This window comes from Micromys minutus (genome assembly GCF_963924665.1).
Source record: "Micromys minutus genome assembly, chromosome: 30".
NCBI lineage: Eukaryota > Metazoa > Chordata > Mammalia > Rodentia > Muridae > Micromys > Micromys minutus.
Genome location: NC_137965.1, coordinates 28063192 through 28084757, shown reverse-complemented (window position 1 = coordinate 28084757; position 21566 = coordinate 28063192). Strand labels below are relative to the sequence as shown.

Below are 21566 nucleotides of genomic sequence, written 5' to 3'. Positions count from 1 at the left end.
GCTATACTTTGCTACATATGTGACTGGAACGATATGTCACTCCATATGTATTCATAGGTTGGTGTTATAGTCACTGTGAGCTCTGTAGGATTTGGTTGTTTGACGCTGTTCTTCCTATCAGGTTGCAAACTCTTTCAGTTTCTTCAGTTCTTTTTTTAGTTCTTGTTCATTGGGGTAACCATAATCAGTTTGATAAATTTGACATGGTTCTTCTCATCGGGTTGCAAATTCTTTCAGTTTCTTCATTTCTTTTTCTAGCTCCTTCATTGGGGTTCTCATACTCAGTCTGATAAAAGAGTCATCATCTGTATCAGTATGGCTCTGGCAGAGACTCTGAGGAGGCAGTAATATTATGTTTCTAACAATAAACACTTCTTTGCATCAGCAATAGTGCTTGGGTTTGGTGCTTATATATGGGCTGGATCCCAATTTGAGGCTGTCTCTGGATGAGCTTTTCTTCAGTTACTGCTCCTCTCTTTGTGCCTGTATTTCCTCCTGTGAGACTTTTGTTTACCCTTCTAATGACAATATTTGCTATTTTTTAAATAGTAAGGAGAAGACCCTAAAAAAGTCATGTCTCTGTTTTCTTTATGTTTTACAAGTGTATCTCCAAAATTAAGAATTACACATCTTGCTTCAATTTAAAAATTGCCTTTTCTTTATTGGTCATGTTCAGTTTTTTCTATTCTTTATGGTCCTTAGGTAAGAATAAATTTAATTAATTGATAAAAATTGTTGTTTTTTTCTAGGATGATAACTTAATCAAATTTTAAAACATCATTAAATTACCTCTGCACTCAGAATAACTGCTCCTGACAAATTTTAATATAATTATTAATAATTTCACTTTCTGTTACTATAATACCTTTGAGGTAGGGGCCATCCCAGAATATTACTTGTCTAGAAAAACAACATAATATTGACAAAACATTATACTTCTTCCAGAAGTTATCAAGTAACTTTTTTGTGTGCTTTCAGTAGAAATAGACCCCATTGAATGATTTTTGGGAATGTCTGGCTCACACTGAGTGTTCTTGATAAAGTTAGTGTGTCTTTTTGCAGGCAGGGGTTTAGAACTGTAAGAAGCTCAATTTGCCCAGGGTCTTTACTTCTGTTGCTTGTGGATAAAAATATAGGTCTCTAAGATCCCTGTCCAAGGCCATTTCTGCCTGTATAAGGAAATTATTCCAACTGTCCAGAAATAGACAAGATCTCTGAAATTATAAGTTAGCTGCAGTTAAATGTTTTTCTTCATCATACTTGATATGGCCACTGTGTGTCATCACATACATCAAACATAAGGAAAACATAAGGAAGCTGATACCAGAGATTTGCCTATTGTTGTGATAGGCAATGCTTTAAAGTGTTTTGAGGAATATTGACTTTGCAACTAAAGTAGTGAAATTTTTTAAGTGTCCATTAAGGAGCCAACCAAGGAAGACTGAAACAAAAAGTGTTGCTGAGTAAGATTTGACCTATCTGTTCTTGGCTCTAATGGACACAGATGAGATGAACATTATCATATTTCATAAAAATGGCTCTTTAGATATCTTGGAAATGAATGATGCTGTATTTTGACCAATGGAAAAAAGTGTGCCTGAAGCTTAAGTGAAGTTGTAGATTTATTACCATTCCCATGTACATCACAAGACAGCCTCTTATTGACACAAATAATTGGTTAATAGTGTTTAATCATATAAAGACATATAAGAAAATTATGATGCTGAGAATGCCCCATTTATAGATTGAGGAGAAAATAAATATTAAGAACTGGCATTGGTCTAATTACTATGCATGAATACATATAAAGATGAAAGGAATGTTCAATGCTAAATGGAATAAAGGGGGTGAAAATCTCTGGGGAAAATTTAAGCCATCTTTGCTTTTAATTTGTGAAAAGGAGTTGATGTCCAGTCTCAAGTACAGATTGAGTTTCAGAATATTCAAATTTTGAAAATAAATGAAACCAAATTTTTTATGGCATCTTTCCTCATGACTAAGGACATCTGTTAAGGACAGGATTATATCAGGCATGCCTGTGCAAGGAGACTTAGAGGTCACTTTATTGCAAAGTCCAAAAAACTCAATGATGTTGAGATGACAGAGATGTGGATGATCTGCCAAGGAGCACTGCTCATATAGAATCGAAAAAGCCTGAGAGGGAAAATTGTTTTGAAGTGAACAAAGATTCAAGGAATTGGAGATGTGATGAACATTTTGAAATCAGGTATTGAGCTACAGAGTGTTAGATTGCTCAGCTTGTTTTTGATCTTCCTTAGGCCTACTATTTTCTTACTATGTTTTTGGGTTTTTTTTCTAAATTATTAATGGTATTGGAAATTCTCTTCTATTATCTATTTGATCTACTTTTAATTTTTATTTTCCAAGAGACTACAATGGGAGGTTGCATAAATTTCACAAGAGACTTCTGAACTTTGAATATCTATCAAGCCTGAGGCTGTTCTAGATTTTGGGAATTTAATTTGGGCTATATACATTTTGCACTATTTAATGGCTACATCCCCATCAGATACAAGAATTTTATGAGTGTTGATTTGAAGCACTTCAGAATAAATATATTTTTTCAACAAAAGTTATTAAACAAATGAGCAGATTTTTGAGAGTGTAGAACACCACAAATGTGAGAAACTGAGTTTATAACTCTTGACAGAGTATGAGTTCATACCTAAAATCCACTGATTATATGGAGGATAGGAGAGAGTAACAAGAGGATTTCTATAAGTTTGCGCTGAAAAAAATCCTAGGTATATTTGGTAAGAAAATAAATAACTCCAGCAAGGCTTTATTCCCAGTATTCTACAGAAAGGAATAGATAGGTATTTCTGAGTTCAAGACCAGCCTGATATACATAGCAACTAACATTCAAGTAACAAATGCTATGCTATTAAATAAATAAGCAAACAATTGAGCACAAAATGAATAAAAATATAAATGTATAAATGCATAAATACATAAACAAATAAACACTTCATTAATAAAGTATATTGCTAGGAATCAACCCGGTGTTATCTATTCAGTTACTGAAGCAGGTTTTTCTAAGCTTGTTCTCTGACACTGGTAATTCCATGCTGCCATACTCAAAATTTATATCAGAAATATAGCTACATTGGCCACATATAATATAAAATTAACTTCAATTATTATTTAATTAACATGTTGTTCTTAAAATGTGTTTGGGTTGATAATAAAATAATAGGTTTTCATAATTGGTTACCCCAAAAGGTGAAGATCTAGATTCTAATAGAACTTCTCTTGGTGTAAAATGTTTTCTTATTTGTAAATAGAGTGTGGAAAGAATCAAACATTAAAATATAAATAGTATGTGATTTGAAAAAGTATAATAATGAGTTGTAATGGTAAAAGATCATGCCTCATCATAATACATTTTTCTAATCTAATTCATCTATTCATATTAAAGAAATTAAATTACACATTTTATCCAATCAAAATTGAGCTATAAAATTGTCTGTACTAAAATGTGGATGTGAATGATATATTTATTACCCTCTTTTGTGTTAACCCAGATATAATTTTAAGAACTACCAGTATATTCTGGCTCTGTTATTTGCTATTGAGGAGATCAATGAGAACCCAAACCTTTTACCCAACATATCCCTTGGATTTGATTTCTACAATGTCAGATTCATTGAGAGACAAACACTTAGTAATGCTATTATTTGGCTCACTGCTCATGGTCAGAGAAGGGATTTACTTAATTATAATTGTAAAAGGAGAAATTTAACTGCTGCACTCACAGGAACATCATGGATAACATCTGCTCAACTTGGGACATTCTTTCAACTCTTTAAATTTCCACAGGTGAGATTTTTTCATATTATAGTTGTCTTTTTTCCTAGAAAGAAGACTTTTATGTCATATGACTATGAAAAGAACCCTACATTATACATTTGAACAAGTGATTCCCAGCTAATTTGGCCTACTGGGAGAAATGGTTTTCTAAGGGTGGGCCTTCAAGTTTCTTATCTAGCCTCATTTCTCTGCTTCCTGATCCTGCAGACAATGTGGCCAGCTGTCCCACTCTCCTGTTGCTATGCCTTCCCCCATCATGAGGAGCTACAGCCTACCAAATGAAAACAAGACCAATTCATTCATTCATATTCTTGTCAAATGTGCTATCATAGTAGTCAATAAATAACTAATGCTGGTTGTGATCAGTCTGGTTAAAAGATTATAATGCTCTTTATCTTGAAAATCACCCTCAGAGGGGCTGGAGAGATGGCTCAGATTAAGAGCACTGACTGCTCTTCAAGTGAATCCACGTTCAATTCTCAGCACCCACAAGGCAGCTCACAAGTAACTGTAACTCCAGTTCTAGGGGATCTAACACACCCTCACCAGTCAGGAATGTAAGCAAAACACTAATGTATCTAAAATAAAAATAACACTTGGGCTATAGTTGTCTTTAAACTGAAAGAGTGAGTAAGCAATTATCCAAAAATCACAGCAATGCCATTATAAATGGAGTTGCATTCAGATGTTACTTTCTTGTAAGAGGAAGGATGGTATAGTAAATAAAACCATGTAAATCCTTGAAACTTACATGCTTAACAGAAATGTTTGTAGAATGTAGTGCAGTTAATGTTTCCTTAAAATGTTCTCCTGTTAAAATCTATTGCTTCAGGAATGAAATTTTGTTTGATGGTAATATTCTTCTTCTTCCAATTTGCTTCAGATTACTTTTGGACCTTATAATCCTCTGTTGAGTGACCATGGACAATATTCTTCTTTGTACCAGATGGCCCCAAAAGACACATCTCTTTCACTTGCCATGGTTTCTTTGATGGTTCATTTTAGGTGGACATGGGTTGGTCTCATTCTCCCTGATGACCACAAAGGAATTAAAATTCTATCAGATTTTAGACAGGAGATGGAGAAAAATGATATTTGCATAGCTTTTGTAAAAATGATCCCAGCTGCGTGGACTTTATATTTTACCAACTTTTGGGAAAATGTGGATGACACAAATGTAATAATTATTTATGGTGACATTGATTCTCTAGAAGGTGTCATGAGAAATATTGGGCAAAGGCGATTGACATGGAATGTCTGGGTCATGAACACTGATCACCATGTTACAGATATGGCTGATTATTTCCTCTTAGACTCATTCCATGGAAGCCTAATTTTTAAGCACAATTATAGAGAGAATGTTGAGTTTACCAAATTTATCCAAACAGTGAATCCCAATAAATACCCAGAAGACATTTATCTTCCTAAGATGTGGAATTTTTTCTTCAAGTGCTCCTTTTCTGATCTTAATTGTCAAGTTTTGGAAAACTGTATAACCAATGCTTCTTTGGATGTATTACCTAGTTATATATTTGATGTGTCCATGAGTGAAGAGAGCATTAGCATTTACAATGCTGTGTATGCTGTGGCTCACAGCCTCCATGAGATGAGAGTTCAACAACTTCAAATGCAACCTTATGAAAGTGGAGAAGGACTGCTGTTCATTCCTTCACAGGTAATAACTATTTTTACTGTATTTATTGTCAGCACTATGATATATGAGATTTGCAATTACAATAAATTAGATACTGTAAAAATCAGTTTATCTTGTTCACAATCATGAAATTTTTGTGTTTCTAAACTTACCTTGTAGTCATGGTAGTTTCACATGTATGATGTTGTAAAATGGTGTGCAGGATACCAGTTTCAAATATGCTTAGTCCACCACAAGATTATGTCTTCAATATCTTGTGGAAAAATCTTCTCATTTAATGGTGAAAATTTTAAAAAATCAATGCTTCATATATATTGTTACACAATAAGATAAAACACGGACATTTAATAAAACAATGTTGGTTGGTTGATATACAAATGATACCTTTTATTGAATTTCTAGACATCAGTATCTCTTTCTCCTTTGAAGCTCCGAGCCTCTAAAAATATCCCAAAATGAGTGGGTCTAACAAGGTTTCAAAAAAAGGTTGTTTTTTTCATAGATCAGTAGTCATTGATTGATGGTTTGACCTTGGTTCTTAATTTTCATTTCATGAAAATAACAATTAAGAAGCAGAATGTTATTCTGAAGGCTCAGGTTTTCACTTACTTATTATTAAGGAAATTTTCACTCATGTTGATGTCCACATCAGAAATTAAAAATGATAACACATTTCTAAACTCACATATTATTCTGTCCCTTGGGCACAGTTTAATAATATTTTTTTTTCGTTTCAGCTTAACACTTATCTGAAGGACATTGAGGTGAGAGACAACAGGAATTTAGATTGGAAACAGTCAGTAGATGCAGAATATGATATCATTAACCTTTGGAATTTACCAAAGGGACTTGGACTAAAAGTAAAAATAGGATCTTTTTCTGCAAGTGCCCCACAGAATCAACAGTTGTCTTTGTCTGAAAAGATGATTCAATGGCCAGAAATATTTTCAGAGGTAGGTTATGTATAATTAAATGTGTTGCTCTTGTATAGTGAACATAATTATATTTTGTAATAATACTTCTTGACTCATGTTTTATTATACTTCAGGTATCAGTATAAAATACCATGAATTGATAATAGTATAGTTGCTATTCAGTTTCCTTGATTCAGGTCAATGCAAGTATATAGTGTTCAATAAGTCCACAAGTATTAACTTATATGTGGCTTAGATTTCCCAATATATCTCTAATTAAAAATCAGACACATGATCAGAGAAATTTTACGTCTCCAAATGACTCATATATAACTGCACTAGAGTGGAATCAGTCTTTTGTGATTAATATCATGAAACAATATTGAAATTTATTTTTTATTTTATGTTTAAATATCATGACCAAAATTGAGTTTTGGAAGAAAGATAATATTTTTCTCTATGTTCCTGAAGATCCAGAGTCTACCAAAGACAGAGGCATGACAAGTGGTTATACTAGAGAAAGCACATGAAAGAGAATGAAAATGTTTCTATCTATACATACTAATTGTAAATAAAATTAGAAACCTGGAATTGAGGAAACATTATAATATTTCATTTCTTTACCATAGTTTCATAATTCAATCAGCAAGTCTGAGATCTAAAAGTTTCAACAACATCCCATAATATTTCACAATAAAGCAAAAAATAGCCTACATTAAATATTTTTAGTTCAAAATACCACGTAATAACTCCATTTGCATGAATAACTGTTGCTTGATTCTCAATATGTCCTATCTCATCCAATATTTAATAAGAACTTCAAATAACAGTTTGATGATGTAGGGTATCATATTTGAAAATTCATGATTTTCAAATTTAAGGGGGTACTTATTTGCTTCCATGACAATTATAAGTCCTCTCAAACTGTCAAGATTCACAATAATGGTGGAAGTTAAGATGTTCAACCCAAATATCAGAGAGTAAAGTGTTCAACTGTATGGACCGAATGGCCTTCTCTATCATGTTCCTGATCACCAATGTTTCACAAATGTGTTCTTAACTAATTAAAATTCCAAAATTGTCACTCTATGATAATTCACAGACCATAATTTAAACACATTTGAACTTTCATGGCATCTCCTTTACTTTTTAATATTTATTTCTTTAAAATGTTTATTGATTATTTTGTTTACATTTTAAATGTTATCCCCAATCTTGATTTATTCTTTGCAACCACCCTGTGACATGTCATTCCTCCTGCATTCATGAAGGTGTTCTCCTACAGCCTCAACTTCTGCCTCTATGCCCTAGAATTCCCTATGGGTACTAATTCTTCCCTGAAACAAGGGGCTCCCACCCATTGATTCCAATTAATCCTATCCTACATATGCAGATGGAGTAATAGGTCCTTCCATGTGTCCTCTTTGGTTTGTGATTTACTCCCTGGGAGCTCAGGAATGCATGGTTGGTTAATATTGTTGTTCTTCATCTGGGGTTGCAATCCCATTCAGCTCCTTCACTCATTTCCCTAACTCTTCCATTGAGATCTCCAAGTTTAGTCAGATGGCTGGCTGCAATCATCCACAACTGTATTGGTAAGGTTTTAGCAAAGCCTCTCAGGAGACCAATATATCAGGCTCCTGACAGCAACCACATCTCAGCATCAGCAATAGTGCCTACATTTGGTTGCTTCATTATGGGATGGATCCCTAGGGAGGCAGATTCTCGTTGCCCTTTCCTTCAGTGTCTGCTCTATTTTCCATTCCTATATTTCACAAAGAGAGGAGCAATTCTAGTTTAATACATTTGAAATGCATGGGTGACCCAATTCTTAACCTGTGAACCCTGCCTAGACTCTGGATAAGGTCTTTTGAAAATTTTTTTTGATATTGCACATTATATCTCTATAAATAAATTTGATAATCACAATTATAAGCAATACACATAACTGTTTATGTAAAGTAAATATCAACATAAATTATTTTACAGTATATTGCTTTCTTTTAATTTAATATTTCAGAACTGTAATGATGAAATCTGATGGTCGATTGACCTAGATCTTTGAGTTATTAAACTGTTTTTCTTATAACTTTATTTTTTAAAAAAGGGATACACATACAGATTTTTAAAGTCATTTTGGCTTAACACTATATGAATAAAATTTTGTCAGTACTTAATTCTTTTAAAGGTTTGATAGCATGCATTGAAATCCCACTAGTTACTATTAGCATAAAGTACATGTAGAACAGAACATAACATGGAAACAGATTTCATGGTGAGTATAAATTAAGCATAACAATCTGTGAATACAAAAATTTGGGACAAAGCTATTATCTTATTTCTTTTGTTATTAATAATTTAAGGTCCAGGTGTACCACACTCTGAGAGAGTGCTATACATTTATTTTTTCCTAAGAAAAACTGAGGCCTTCATTTTCTGACCTTTGTTTGTCTTCAGCTTCATATAGCCTATGAGTTGTTTCTGGAGTGTTCAGAGCTTTCTGGGGTTAGTATCCATTTATCAGTGACTGCATATTATGTCTGTTCTTTTGTGACTGGGTTACATCACTCAGGATAATATTTTGTAGATGGATCAAAAATCTTAGGAATTTTATAGGTCATAGTTTTGAGAGCTGAGTAGTACTCCATTGTGTAAATATACCACAATTTTTGTATCCATTCATCTACTGAAGGACATCTGGGTTCTTTCCAGTTTCTGGCTATTATAAATAGGGTTGCTATGAACATTGTGGTGCATGTGTCTTTGTTGTATGTTGGAGCTTCTTTGGGGTATATGTCCAGAAGTGGAATAACTGGGCCTTCAGGTAGGACTATGTGCAATTTTCTGAGGAACTGCCAGACTGATTTCCAGAGTGGTTGTACCAGTTTACAATCCCAGCAACAGTAGAGGAGTGTTCCTCTTTCTCCACATCCTCTCCAGCATCTGCTTTCATCTAAGTTTTTAATCTTAGCCATTGTGACTGGTTTGAGGTGGAATCTAAGGGTTGTTTTGATTTGCATTTCCCTAATGACTAAGGATGTCAAACATTTCTTAAATACTTCCCAGCCATTCCATATTCCTCAACTGAGACTTCTTTGTTTAGCTCTGTACTTCATTTTTTAATAGGATTGTTTGATTCTCTGGTGTCTAACTTCTAGTGTTCTTGTTTACATTGGATATTAGGTCTCTATCAGATGTGGGGTTGGTAATGATATTTTCCCACTCTGTTGGCTGCCATTTTATTTTCTTGACAGTGTCCTTAGCCTTACAGAAACTTTGCAATCTCATTAGGTCCCATTTGTTGATCTTTGAACTTATAGTACAAGCCATTGGTGTTCTGTTCAGAAAATTTACTCCTTTGCATATGTGTTCTAAGGTTTTCCCTAATTCCTCTTCTAATAGTTTCAGTGTACCTGGTTTAATGTGGAGATCTTTGATCCACTTGCACTTGAGCTTTCTAAAAAGAGATAAGAAAGGGTCTATTTTCATTCTTCTGCATGCTGAGTGATAAATTGAACCAACACCATTTGTTGAAAAGGCTGTCCTTTTTTCCATTGAATGCTTACAACTCCTTTGTAAAAATTAAGTGACCATGTGTGAGGGTTAATTTCTGGATCTTCTATTCTATTTCATTGATACACGTGCCTAACCCTGTACCAGTAATATGTGGGTTTAACACAATTGCCTTGTAACATAGCTTGAGGTCAAGGATAGTGATTCCCATAGATAGTTTCTTGTTGAGGATAGATTTTGCTATTCTAGATTTTTTGTTATTCCAGATGAAATTGCACATTGCTCTTTTCAACATTATGAAGAATTGGGTTGGAATTCTTATGGGTATTGCATTGAATCTGTAGATTGCTTTTGAAAATATGGCCATTTTTTAATGTTGATCCTTCCAATCAATCAGTATGAGAGATCTTTCCATCTTCTGATATCTTCCTCAATTTCCTTCTTCAAAGATTTAAAATTCTTGTCATATAGGTCATTCACTTGCTTAGTTAGAGTCACACCAATGTATTTCATATTGTTTGTTACTATTGTGAATGGTGTCTTTTCCTTAATTTCATTCTCTGCATGTTTGTCCTTTGAGTAAAGGAAGGCTACTGATTTGTTTGTATTAATTATACATCCATCCACTTTGCTGAAGTTGTTTATCAGCTGTAGAAGTTCTCTGGTGGAATTTTTGAGGTCACTTACATATACTATCATGTCATCTTCAAATAGTGATATTATTAATTCTTCCTTTCTGTTTTGTTTTCCTTTGATTTTCTTTTGATGTCTAATTACTCCCACCAGGTATTCCAGTACTAAGTTGAAAAGGTAGGGTGACAGTGGGAAGCCTTGTCTAGACCCTGAATTTAATGGGGTTTCTTCTTGTTTCTCACCATTAAGTTTGATATTGGCTATTGGTTTGCTGTATATGGCTTTTATTATGTTTAGGTATGGGCCTTTGATTCCTGTTCTTTCCAGGACTTTTAACAATAAAGGTTGCTGAATTTTGTCAAATGCTTTCTCAGCATCTAGAGAGATGACGTGTTTTTTTTTTCCTTTGAGTTTGTTTATACGGTGTATTATGTTCATGGATTTCCATATATTAAATTATCCCTGAATTCCATGGATGAAGCCTACTTGATCATGTACAATAATCATTATCATGTGATCTTGGATTTGGTTTGCAAAATTTTTGTGAGCATTTTTGCATCAATGTTTATAAGAGTGATTGGTCTGAAGTTCTCCTTTCTTTTAGGGTCTTTGTGTGGTTTAAGAACAAGGGTTATTGTGGCCTTGAAATATGAGCTAGGTAGTGTTCCATCCGATTCTATTTTGTGAAATATTTTGGGGACAATTGGTATTATGTCATCAATAAATTTCTGATAGAATTCTGCACTGAACCCATCTGGACCTGGGGTTTGGTTTGGGAGGCTTTTGATGACTACTTCTTTATCTGTATGTTGTATGGGATTGTTTAGATGGTTGACCTGATACTGGTTTATCTTTAGTTTCTGGTATCTGTCTAGTAATTCAATCTTTTCCTCCAGATTTTCCTGTTTTGTTCAGTATAGGCTTTTATAATAGGATCTGATGATTTCTTGAATTTCCTCAGTTTCAGTTGTTATGTCTCCACTTTCCTTTCTGATATTGCCAATTTGGATACTCTCTCTTTACCCTCTAGTAAGTCTCCCTAAGGGTTTATCAATCTTTTTAATTTTCTCAAAGAATCAGCTCTTGGTTTTGTTAATTCTTTGAATGGTTGTTTTTGTTTCTATTTGGTCAATTTCTCCTCTGAGTTTGATTATTTCTTGCCATCTACTCTTCTTGGGTATAACTGCTTCCTTTTGTTTAGAACTTTTAACTGCGCTGTCAAGTTCCTAGTGTATGCTCTCTCTGGTTTCTTTTTAAAAGTACTCAGAGCTATGAGTTTTTTGCTTAGTACTGCTTTCATTGCATCCCATAGTTTTGGGTATGTTGTGTACTCATTTTCATTAAATTCTAAAATATCCTTAGTTTCTTTCTTTATTTCTTCTTTTGCCATACTATCGTTTCGTAAAGCATTATTCATTATATATGGAATAAAAGTAAAAGTGTCCTTCCCTTATCTTTTTTGATAAATTTTGGTTGAAAATCTAATTTATTCAATATTAGAATGGCAACTATGGCTTTTTATTGGGGCTGTTTGCTTAGAACAATTTTTCCCTGCCTTTTACTCTGAGATGTTATCTGTTTTTGTTGTGGAGATGATTTTCCTGTGTGCAGCATAATGCTGAATTCTGTATATGTATCCAGTCTAAAAGCCCATGTCTTTTTATTGGGGAATTGTGTCCATTTATGTTAACAGATATTAAGAAATAGTGGTTGCTGTTTCCTGCTATTTTTCTTTTATATGTAAAATTATGTCTGTGTGTCTTTCTTCTTTTGGTTTTCTTCCTTAGTTATTTTCTTGGGTTTTTTTTTTTTTTTTTTTTTTTTTTTTTTTTTTTTTTTTAGGATGTAGTTTCCCTCCTTGTGTTAAGTTTTACATGTATTATTTTTTGTAGAGTTGGATTTGTTGTCAGATATTGTGCAAATTTAGTTTTTTTTTTTTTTTCCTGAAATAGCTTGGTCTCTCCATCTATTGTGATTGATAGTTTTGCTGTACATAGCAGTCTGGGCTGGTATTTGTGTTCTCTGAGGGTGTGAATGATGTCTGTTCAGGATCTTCTAGCTTTCATAGTCTCTGTTGAGAAGTTGGTTGTAATTCTGATTGGTCTGCTTTATATGTTACATGACCTTTTCCCCTTACTGCTTTTAATATTCTTTCTTTGTTTGAACACTTTGCATTTTGTCTATTATGTGTCTGGAAAAATTTATTTTCTGGTCCACTCTTGAGTTCTGTAGGCTTCTTTTATGCAAATGGTCATCTCATTCTTAAGGGTAGAAAAGTTTTCTTCTATGATTCTGTTGAAGATATTTTCTGTACCTCTTAGTTGATATTCTTTGCCCTCTTCTATTCCAATTATTCTTAGGTTTGGTCTTCTCATTGTGTCCTGTATCTCCTGGACATTTTGGGTTAGGAGCTTTTCAGTTTTTGTGTTTTTTCTGACTGTTTTGTCTATGTTTTCAATGTTGTCTTTGGGCCCTGAGATTCTCGCTTCCATCTCTTGTAGTCTGTTTGAGATGCCTACATCTGTGACTCCCGAATTCTTTTTTAGGTTTTCCATCTCCATGGTTGTCTCTTTTAGTGTTTTCTTAATTGTTACCATTTCCATTATCATTTCCTTCATCTCTCTGATTCTATTTTCCTTTAGGTCTTTGATTTGTGTGTTTTTTGTGTTTCCTCTTTAAACACTTCTATTTGTTTCTGGTTTACTTCCTGTACTTGGTTAAGGGAGTTATTCATGCTCTTCTCAAAGATCTCTATCATCATCTTGAGGTATGATATCAGGTCTGAGACTTTTTTATTCTGGAGTGTTTGGCATTCCACTGCTTGCTATGGTTGGAGAACTGGGTTCTGGTATTTCCAGTTTTTCTTGGTTTCCATTGCTTAAGTTCTTTTATTTTCCTCTTGCCAACTTGTTGGTTGTAATTCTATGTTGTCTTGTTGTCAGTGATAGGCACCTGTCTCTCTTGTGGACCTGAGGGTCTGTGGTTTCAGAAAGAAAACGAATTTTGAGTGTTTGGCTTTGGGTGGACAAGCAGTGAGTTCTGGTAGCAGTGACTCACCTCTGTCTTTGTGAGCTCAGATTTGGGAGCTCTTGTGAGGCTTTTCTGGAAGCTCAGCCCTGTACCAACAGGTCCTGAGTACTACTGGCAGTGACCTGGTTCTTTCTCTAGGCCACAACGGATGCAATAGCACAGTAATTTTCCCAGTAGCACAGTACTTTCTGCTCTCTGAGGACTCCTGATTTGCTCTTCCTGGGCTTCTGTGTCAGACTCCTCTCCGGTCTAGATCTAAGAGGGTCTTTAGAATTGAACTTCATGAACTGCCTTTCCAGGGGAAACCCCAGCTCCCACTGACAATGGCTTATGCCTTATTGTATGCCTGTGTGTCTAGACTTTGACCCAGGGCTTTTCAGGCATATCCTGAGTCCCTATGCCAGAGTTTCTACTCCACTGAACTGAGGGCCACATTTACTGTGTGCTCTGCCTAGCCCTCTCTGTGCTTTGTCTACTCACAGTGCAGTCTCACCAGGCCGGTGTCCCTGCATCTCCACTGTTCCAGGTGACAAATGACCCGAGAATTTGGTCCATGCACAAGGGCTTTCCGAGGGGATCTCTCCAGATTCTTGATTCATTGTTATGGGTATTTCAGATAATAGTAACCATGTTGGGTCCTGGGTTTCTTTTGCTCTTCTGGCATCTGGTATTTTCTGTTGAATGCATCTTGTTCTCCCCTCCATTACTAACCATAATTTCCAAATGAATTTAGGTGTTAATAAAAATGTGCCACCCTTTACTATACATAACTGAAAAGCTGTTTTTATGTTTTTTCATAAAAGCCTAATCATTAGATAACATTTTTATTTCATTCTTCTCAGATCCCTCAGTCTGTGTGCAGTGAGAGTTGTGGGCCTGGATTCAGGAAAGTAACCTTGGAGGGTAAGGCCATCTGCTGCTACAAGTGCACTCCTTGTGCAGACAATGAGATTTCTAATGAAACAGGTAAATGCTGTTTTATCACTAATTTCCTATTTTTACATGGGATATCACAATATGCTTGCAAATGAAAAAGATCCCATTACAAGTCAGATATAAATCTTACTTTTTCTTTCCTGGAGAAATTTAAATGTCATGATTCATCATCATCCCCTAAAATAGCTCACCATAGCCATTACAAATCACACTTCATATACATCTCTAATTCTATGCAAATATTGGTATTGGAAGACACCAATATCTCCCCTGTACTTCTCAATGTTTTTCATTTTAATCTGCCATTTAGAATATATTGATAAAATTTCAATTTTTTAAAAAAATATATTTCAATATTTTTAAAGAACAATGTAAGGGTCAGACCTGTTGATTCTACACAGGGATTATTAACAGCTCATTTTTTGTTTTTAGTTGTTTGATAATTTCATAAAATGAGTTTTCATTGCATTCAACACATGCACACACTCCTCCCAGATTTATTTTCTCTTCCCTAGTTGCCAAAATTTGTAATTTAACTATTTAATACATTTATGGATAGTCATTTATACTTTATAGTATACATGTGACTTAAAGATTGTTAACCAAACTTGTGCTACACACTGAAAAATAATACTGATATTTCATTCAGTAGCTAACAATCGCAAATACCTTATTTTATTGGGTGGATGGGTATCTTCATTGCTACCTCCAATATCTATGCTGAAATTTGGACTCAGTTAAGCTTCCATGAATATCATAAACTTTCTCATGTGTTTTGAATTCATGTGAAATTTTTTTGTGTTTAGAAATCAATTTTTGTGTAGTATTCTATACACTGAAGGCTTGCTAAAATTCTGTTACTGGACTCTGTATTTTGTTACTGGAAACATTACAAACATTTAGGTGCTGTGATCTTTTAGGAGGTGCACTACTTGGAGCTGATGTTAGGTTATAAAATTCCATGTGACATCTGGTTTCTATTTTTTTTCTGCTGCTTTATTAAATTAGGATTAAAACATTCAACTTCTTCTGTTCCAGTGTGACCTATCCCAAATCATTCTATACTTCCTGTTATTATGAAAATGTACAAATATTCTAAGTCTACAAACAAATACCACAATTAATAAAAGTATTTATTTATTTACAATTCAATCATGATCCTCCCACTGATGCCACCCTCCCAAAGTCCTTTATTCCATTAATTACCCCTCCCCAGTCTTCAAGAGGATGGTTCCCCATCATCAGGACCCTTCCTCCTTAGGGCCTTTAGTATCTAGATAATGAGAATTAGGAACAGACAGGGCAGTCCTCTGCTATATATGTGTCTGGGTGCCTAAATCAAGTTATACAGTATTATATATAGCTGGTGACTCAGTGTGTGGGAGCTCTCAGATGTCTTTGTTAGTTGAGACTGGTGCTTTTCAAATGGGGTCACTGTTATTTTCTTCTTCTTCCTTCCTTTACCCAATTCACTTGTACGGGTTCTCAACTAAATTGTAGTGTTTGGATTTATGTAGCTGCATCTGTCTCAGTCACCTATTGAATGAGCCTCTCAGAGGACATTCTTACATAATACTGTCCTGCATATAAGAACATCATTGTATCAATACTTTGGGCCTTGGTGTCTCCCCATGAGCTGAATCCCCAGTTGGGTATTCCACTGGGATGCTTTTCTGTGGTGTTTTCTTCACTTTTGTCTCAGCAGTTCTTCTATACAGGAATAAGTCTTTGTCAGAGGACTTCTAATTCATTCGAGTTACCTTATTATTCAGCCACTTAAGTTACTTATTAGCTATGGAAGAACTCTGGTAGATTGTGTGAGGTCACTTATGTAAACTACATATGATATCATTTACAAATGTTTATATCTTTATTATTTCTTGTCAAATTTGTGTATCCTTTATCTATTATTGTTGCTTTATTGTTATATCTATAATTTGAGGACTATATTTAAGAGATAATCAGAGAGTAGGCAAACTTGTTTTGATTATTAATTTAGTTGGATTACTTCAAGTATCTCTCCATGTAATTTGATGTTTTCTGATGGTTTGCTGTATACTACTTTTGTTGTGTAAGTCCTTAAATTCCTGATCTCTCCAACACTTTTACCATGAAGGGATATTATATTTTGTATAATGTTTTTCAGTCTTTGAATGAGATGATCATATTTTTTCATTGATTTTGTTTATATGGTTGATCGCATTAATGGATTTTTGCATATTGAACCATCTCTGCATCCTCAAATTCCATAAACAATTACATCCAGGTGATATAACCATTCAAGAAAGTTTCTGCATAAAAAATTAGCTCAAAAATCAGTAACCTCATATACTTAAGCAATAAAATGTCTGAGAAGAAAGTTAGGGAAACAATACCATTTAGAAGAAACACAAATGATATCATCCTCATGTAGCTCTAACCAAGTAAGTGAAAGATCTGTATGACACTAATTTTAGGTCAATTAAGAGAGAAATTGAGAAAGACATCAGAAAATGGAAAGATCTCTTTTTATTGTAGATCAGTAGATTAACATAGTGGAAGTAGCTGTCTGAACAAAAGCAATGTCCAGATTCAAAGCAATCCCTAATCAAATTCTAACACAATTTTTTATTAATTTTGAAACAATTCTCTACTCATAAAAAGGTGTTTGTTCCTTATGAAGTGGTTATACTCTGTTATTTTAATATTAGCTTTATATAATAATAAATTATACTTTTAAATTTTAACAAAAAGAAATCCTTACACACAAACACAAACACATACACACAAATATATAAAGTGAATTTTTGGATATATTTTTGTATGCACAATAACTGGTTCATAAACTAAGAACAAATCTGGACAGTATCTGTTACTAGTTATGTTGTACAACACTATAGCTAAAGATGACAAATACTGTAAATTTCAGAATTTTGCTTATAAAGTTTAACAATTATGTATTTCTATATTTTGTATATTAAAATATCAATTGAATGATATTAATGAAATAGCATTGACACTGATTATTAATTAACTTTTTTTAATTATTAATTAATAATTAACATTATTAATTAATAATAATGAAATATAGAATTATTATTTGTTCAACTGTGTTAGTTGGGTTTAAATGATGTGAACAAACAGCATGACAAAGGATACTCCTGTTAGGACAACATTTATTTAGGGCTGACAACATTTAACTGGGTCCTTTTACCAGTTTAGATGTCCAGTCAATTATCATCAAGGTGAGAGCACGGCATCATCTAGTCAGCAATTATACAGCAAGAGCTAAGAATTCTACATTTTCTTCTGAAGGCTGCTAGGAAAAGACTGGCATCTAGGCAGGTAGGATAAGAGTCTTAAAGACCATGCCCACAATGACACACTTTCTCCAAGGTTGCCACACTTACAAATAGTACCACTCTCTGGGACAAGCATAACCAAACTAGGGTTTTTAACTCCCTGTGAGTTATAGGCTTGTTTATACACTTGTGTCTATAGAGGTAATATCTAGTTATAGTATAAAAATATTTTTTTCTCTAACTTTCATGATCCACATAGTCTATAAAAGTTTAAACAATGTTTAAAATGCAAGTTCAAAGTCTCTTCTGAGATTCATTCAAACTCTTAACTGCAATCCCCATAGCAAGACACAAACTAGATGGTCAAACAGAAAACTCTGGATAAGTATGTCTGTTGTTAAGGAAGTCTTCAGGCCTCTACTCCTTTGTCATCTTTGTTGACAGCAACAAGGTTGTTTCTCCTCTGCCAGTTGCAATTCCTGATAGCAGCTTTTCTCAGCAGATTACTCATGGCTCTGAAATATTAAAAAATTTGGGGTTTTCAAGGCAGCTTCAGCATTATAGCTTCTTGGCCCAATATCTGCTATCCACACATGATCTTCTAGGCTCCTCTGAATGGCTTGTATCACTTCTCCAGCTTCCCTATGAACCACTCTAGGCTCCTGTTGACTCTATTTTTGCTGGTGTCCTTGGGGGATCATCCCATGGTACAGGTGATCTCCATTATTTTGGGTCTCCAACTGCAGCTAGGCTTCACCAATAGCCCTTCATAGTTTCTCTTTAGAGTAATATGAATGCCTCTACTTCTTTGCATGGCCTCTCCAGGCTTGGGACATCAACTGCAACTGAGGCTTTACCTTCATCGATGGCCTTTCCTGGCCTCTCAAAGTCCCAAGCCTAAGGTATTCTTGAATACCCTTTTATAATTTCAAAATCAGCACCACCTGTGTGACTCTAACACCAAGTTCTTCAGTAGCACTAGGTAAAATCTTGTCTGTCTTTGGAACACAGCTTCTCTATATTCTCAGAAAATGTTTCCCAAATGATTTCAGTGGTGCTGGTTTATTTTTAATTATTGGTAATTTTCTAGCTCCAACTAATAAGCATCAGTTGTTCCCTTCATCTCTTCTTATTGACTCATACTCCAGAGTCAGGGCTTTCTGTGGCTGGAATATGGCTTTTGTCTTGCAACTCTGTATCTGCTTAAGCTTGGCTGTCACAGGATTTGTTTTGTAGATTGACCATGAACTCAAAATCTGCATGACTCTGTTTCCTGAACGCTGAAATGTAAAGCATGTACAATTACACCTGGGTTTATGCTTTTCCCTACTTGAAACCTGCTCTGTCAGATGCTTGTCTTGAACTCAGAGATCTGTTTGTCTTTCTCTCCTGTGATTAAAGGATTTTTACCACCATACCTGACCCTAAGCTGTTTATGACCACCGTTCCCGATGATTCAGGTATAAGTCTGTGTTTTTTGTCCTCAAGATATGGATCACTAGTGTGCTCTCTATTTCTAGACTGTAGTTCATTCTAGATTATGACTCCAAAGTAATCCTTTTTAGACTGAATATACAAACAAAACATGCATTTGGGTGGGATTTTACCACCAACTCTCTTAATTATTTCCCTCCTTGGACATAGGATTCAACTTTATTTCCTTAACTGGTTCCCTTTACTTTTACTTGAAAATATGTTTTATATTTTTTCTTTCTGAGCTTGCTATGCCTGCATAAAAAATGTTCTTTATGATACTTAAACAGAGATGAAAGCCTCTGTTTAGCTTTTTGAGACTTTCTTTATCAACTCAGTTAACGTAACTCTGTTTATCTTAATCTTAGTTAGACTTTTCAGACAAGGGAAATAGTAATTCACATAATTCACCCAAATACTACAAGAGTCTCTCCATATAAAATTTCTTTTCCTGTGAAACTTGTAGAACTGGGCTTTCACATTTCAAATCACCCTCAGCAACAAAAGCTTCATATTCCTACAAGGATGGTACATTAAGTCCCACTTACAGCATTCTGGTGCTTTCCAAATTAAAAATCTCAAAATCTACATTTTCCAACAAAAGTCATGACTAACCCTATCACAGTAGAACCTGACTTTTGGTACTAACATATGTCTTAGTTATGGTTTTACTGCTGTAAACAAATACTTTAACAAGTCAACTTTTATAAGAAAAACTTTTCATCTGGATTGGCTTACATGTTCAGAGGTTCAATAAAATATTGTCAAATAAGTAATATGACAGCATCCAAACAAGAATGACCCAAGAGTTGGTGAGATTTCTACATTTTTAGGTGAAACCTTCAAGGAAAATATTCACTTTCAGGCATTTAGAAGGGGGGTTATAAAGCCCACAACCACAGCGACTTTGAAAGAGTGTCATTCTCTGGGCTAAGTGCATTGAAACTACTATACCCAGTTAACCAAACTAACAAATCTTGGAGCATCCATTTAAAGTTTATCATAATACTTGCAAGAATTTAATAAAGTTTTTGAGAAGATTATTGTAAATTTTGAAAAATTTCACACATCATCTAAGAATATTTTATTGATACTAGGTTAAATGTTATAAAAATGTATTATTGGATTATTTTTGAGCACCTTGTAACGTAATAGAGTCTACTCAATAAACTTCAACAGAAAAAGAACAAAATTTAAAAACACGAAAGATTTTAAGGGAAAACTTAATTTATGATTCACATATAAAAAACACTCTAAGTTTTGCAAAATTTCTTCCTCTGACTAGATTTCAGTATGTAAATTATGTAAATATATAAATTATGGTTATTATTAGGGCCATCTTAGGTTTCTTAAATGTAATTTATTATTCTAGTTACTTTCTTTTTTATGACTTTTTTTGTTTTGTTTTGTTTTTTTCTTGGACTTCATACAGTCTGTGAGTTGTTTCTGGGGCAGTACAAGCCTCTGGGGTGAGCATACCACTATGAGTGACGACATATTATTTCTGTTCCTTTGTGACTTGGTTATCTCACTCAGGATGATATTCTCTAGATGAAACTATTTTCTTAAAAATTTGATTAAGACATTGTTTTTGGTGGCTGAGTAGTATTCCATAGTGTAATGTACCACAATTTTTGTATACATTCATCTACTGAAACACATCTGGGTTCTTTCCAGCTTCTGGCTACTATAAATAGAGCTGCTATGAACATTATGGTGCATATATGTTTGTTGTGTTTTAAAGAGTCTCTGGGGTATATGCCCAGAAATGGAATAGCTGGGTCTTCAGGTAGTACTATGTCCAATTTTCTGAGGTATCGCCAGACTTATTTGCAGAGTGGTTGTACTAGTTTACAACCCCAACCACAGTGAAGAAGTGTTCCTCTTTCTCCGCAACCTCGCCAGCATCTGTTGTCATCTGAGGTTTGGATCTTGGCCAATCTAACTGGTGTGAGGGGGAATCTCAGGGTTGCTTTGATTTGCATTTCCCTGATGGTAAGGATGTCGAGCACATCCTCAGATTTTTCTCACGCATTCGATATTCCTCACCTGAGTATGTTTTGTTTAGCTCTGTACCCCATTTTTAATAGGGTTGTTTGATTCTCTGGTGTCTAGCTTTTTGAGTGCTTTGTATACCTTGGATATTAAACCTCTGTCTGATGTGGAGTTGGTAAAGATCTTTTCCCATTCTGTTGACTGCCATTTTGTTTTCTTGACAATGTCTTTAGCCTTACAGAAACTTTGCAATCTCATTAAGTCCCATTTCTTAATCTATGACCTTAGAACTTGAGCCATTAGTGT

At 34.4% G+C, this 21566-nt stretch overlaps 1 protein-coding gene across 1 annotated transcript in view; it reads left to right on the top strand.

The window, feature by feature from the left end:
* The window catches only part of LOC308439602 (vomeronasal type-2 receptor 116-like), a gene marked incomplete at both ends in the record, with an annotated part of 35243 nt that overhangs the window by 7583 nt on the left and 6094 nt on the right, over window positions 1-21566 (top strand). Inside the window, 4 exon segments of the mRNA XM_080941480.1 lie at window positions 3546-3840; window positions 4715-5506; window positions 6223-6438; window positions 14418-14541. Of these exon segments, the coding sequence (XP_080797606.1) occupies window positions 3546-3840; window positions 4715-5506; window positions 6223-6438; window positions 14418-14541 (1427 nt within the window).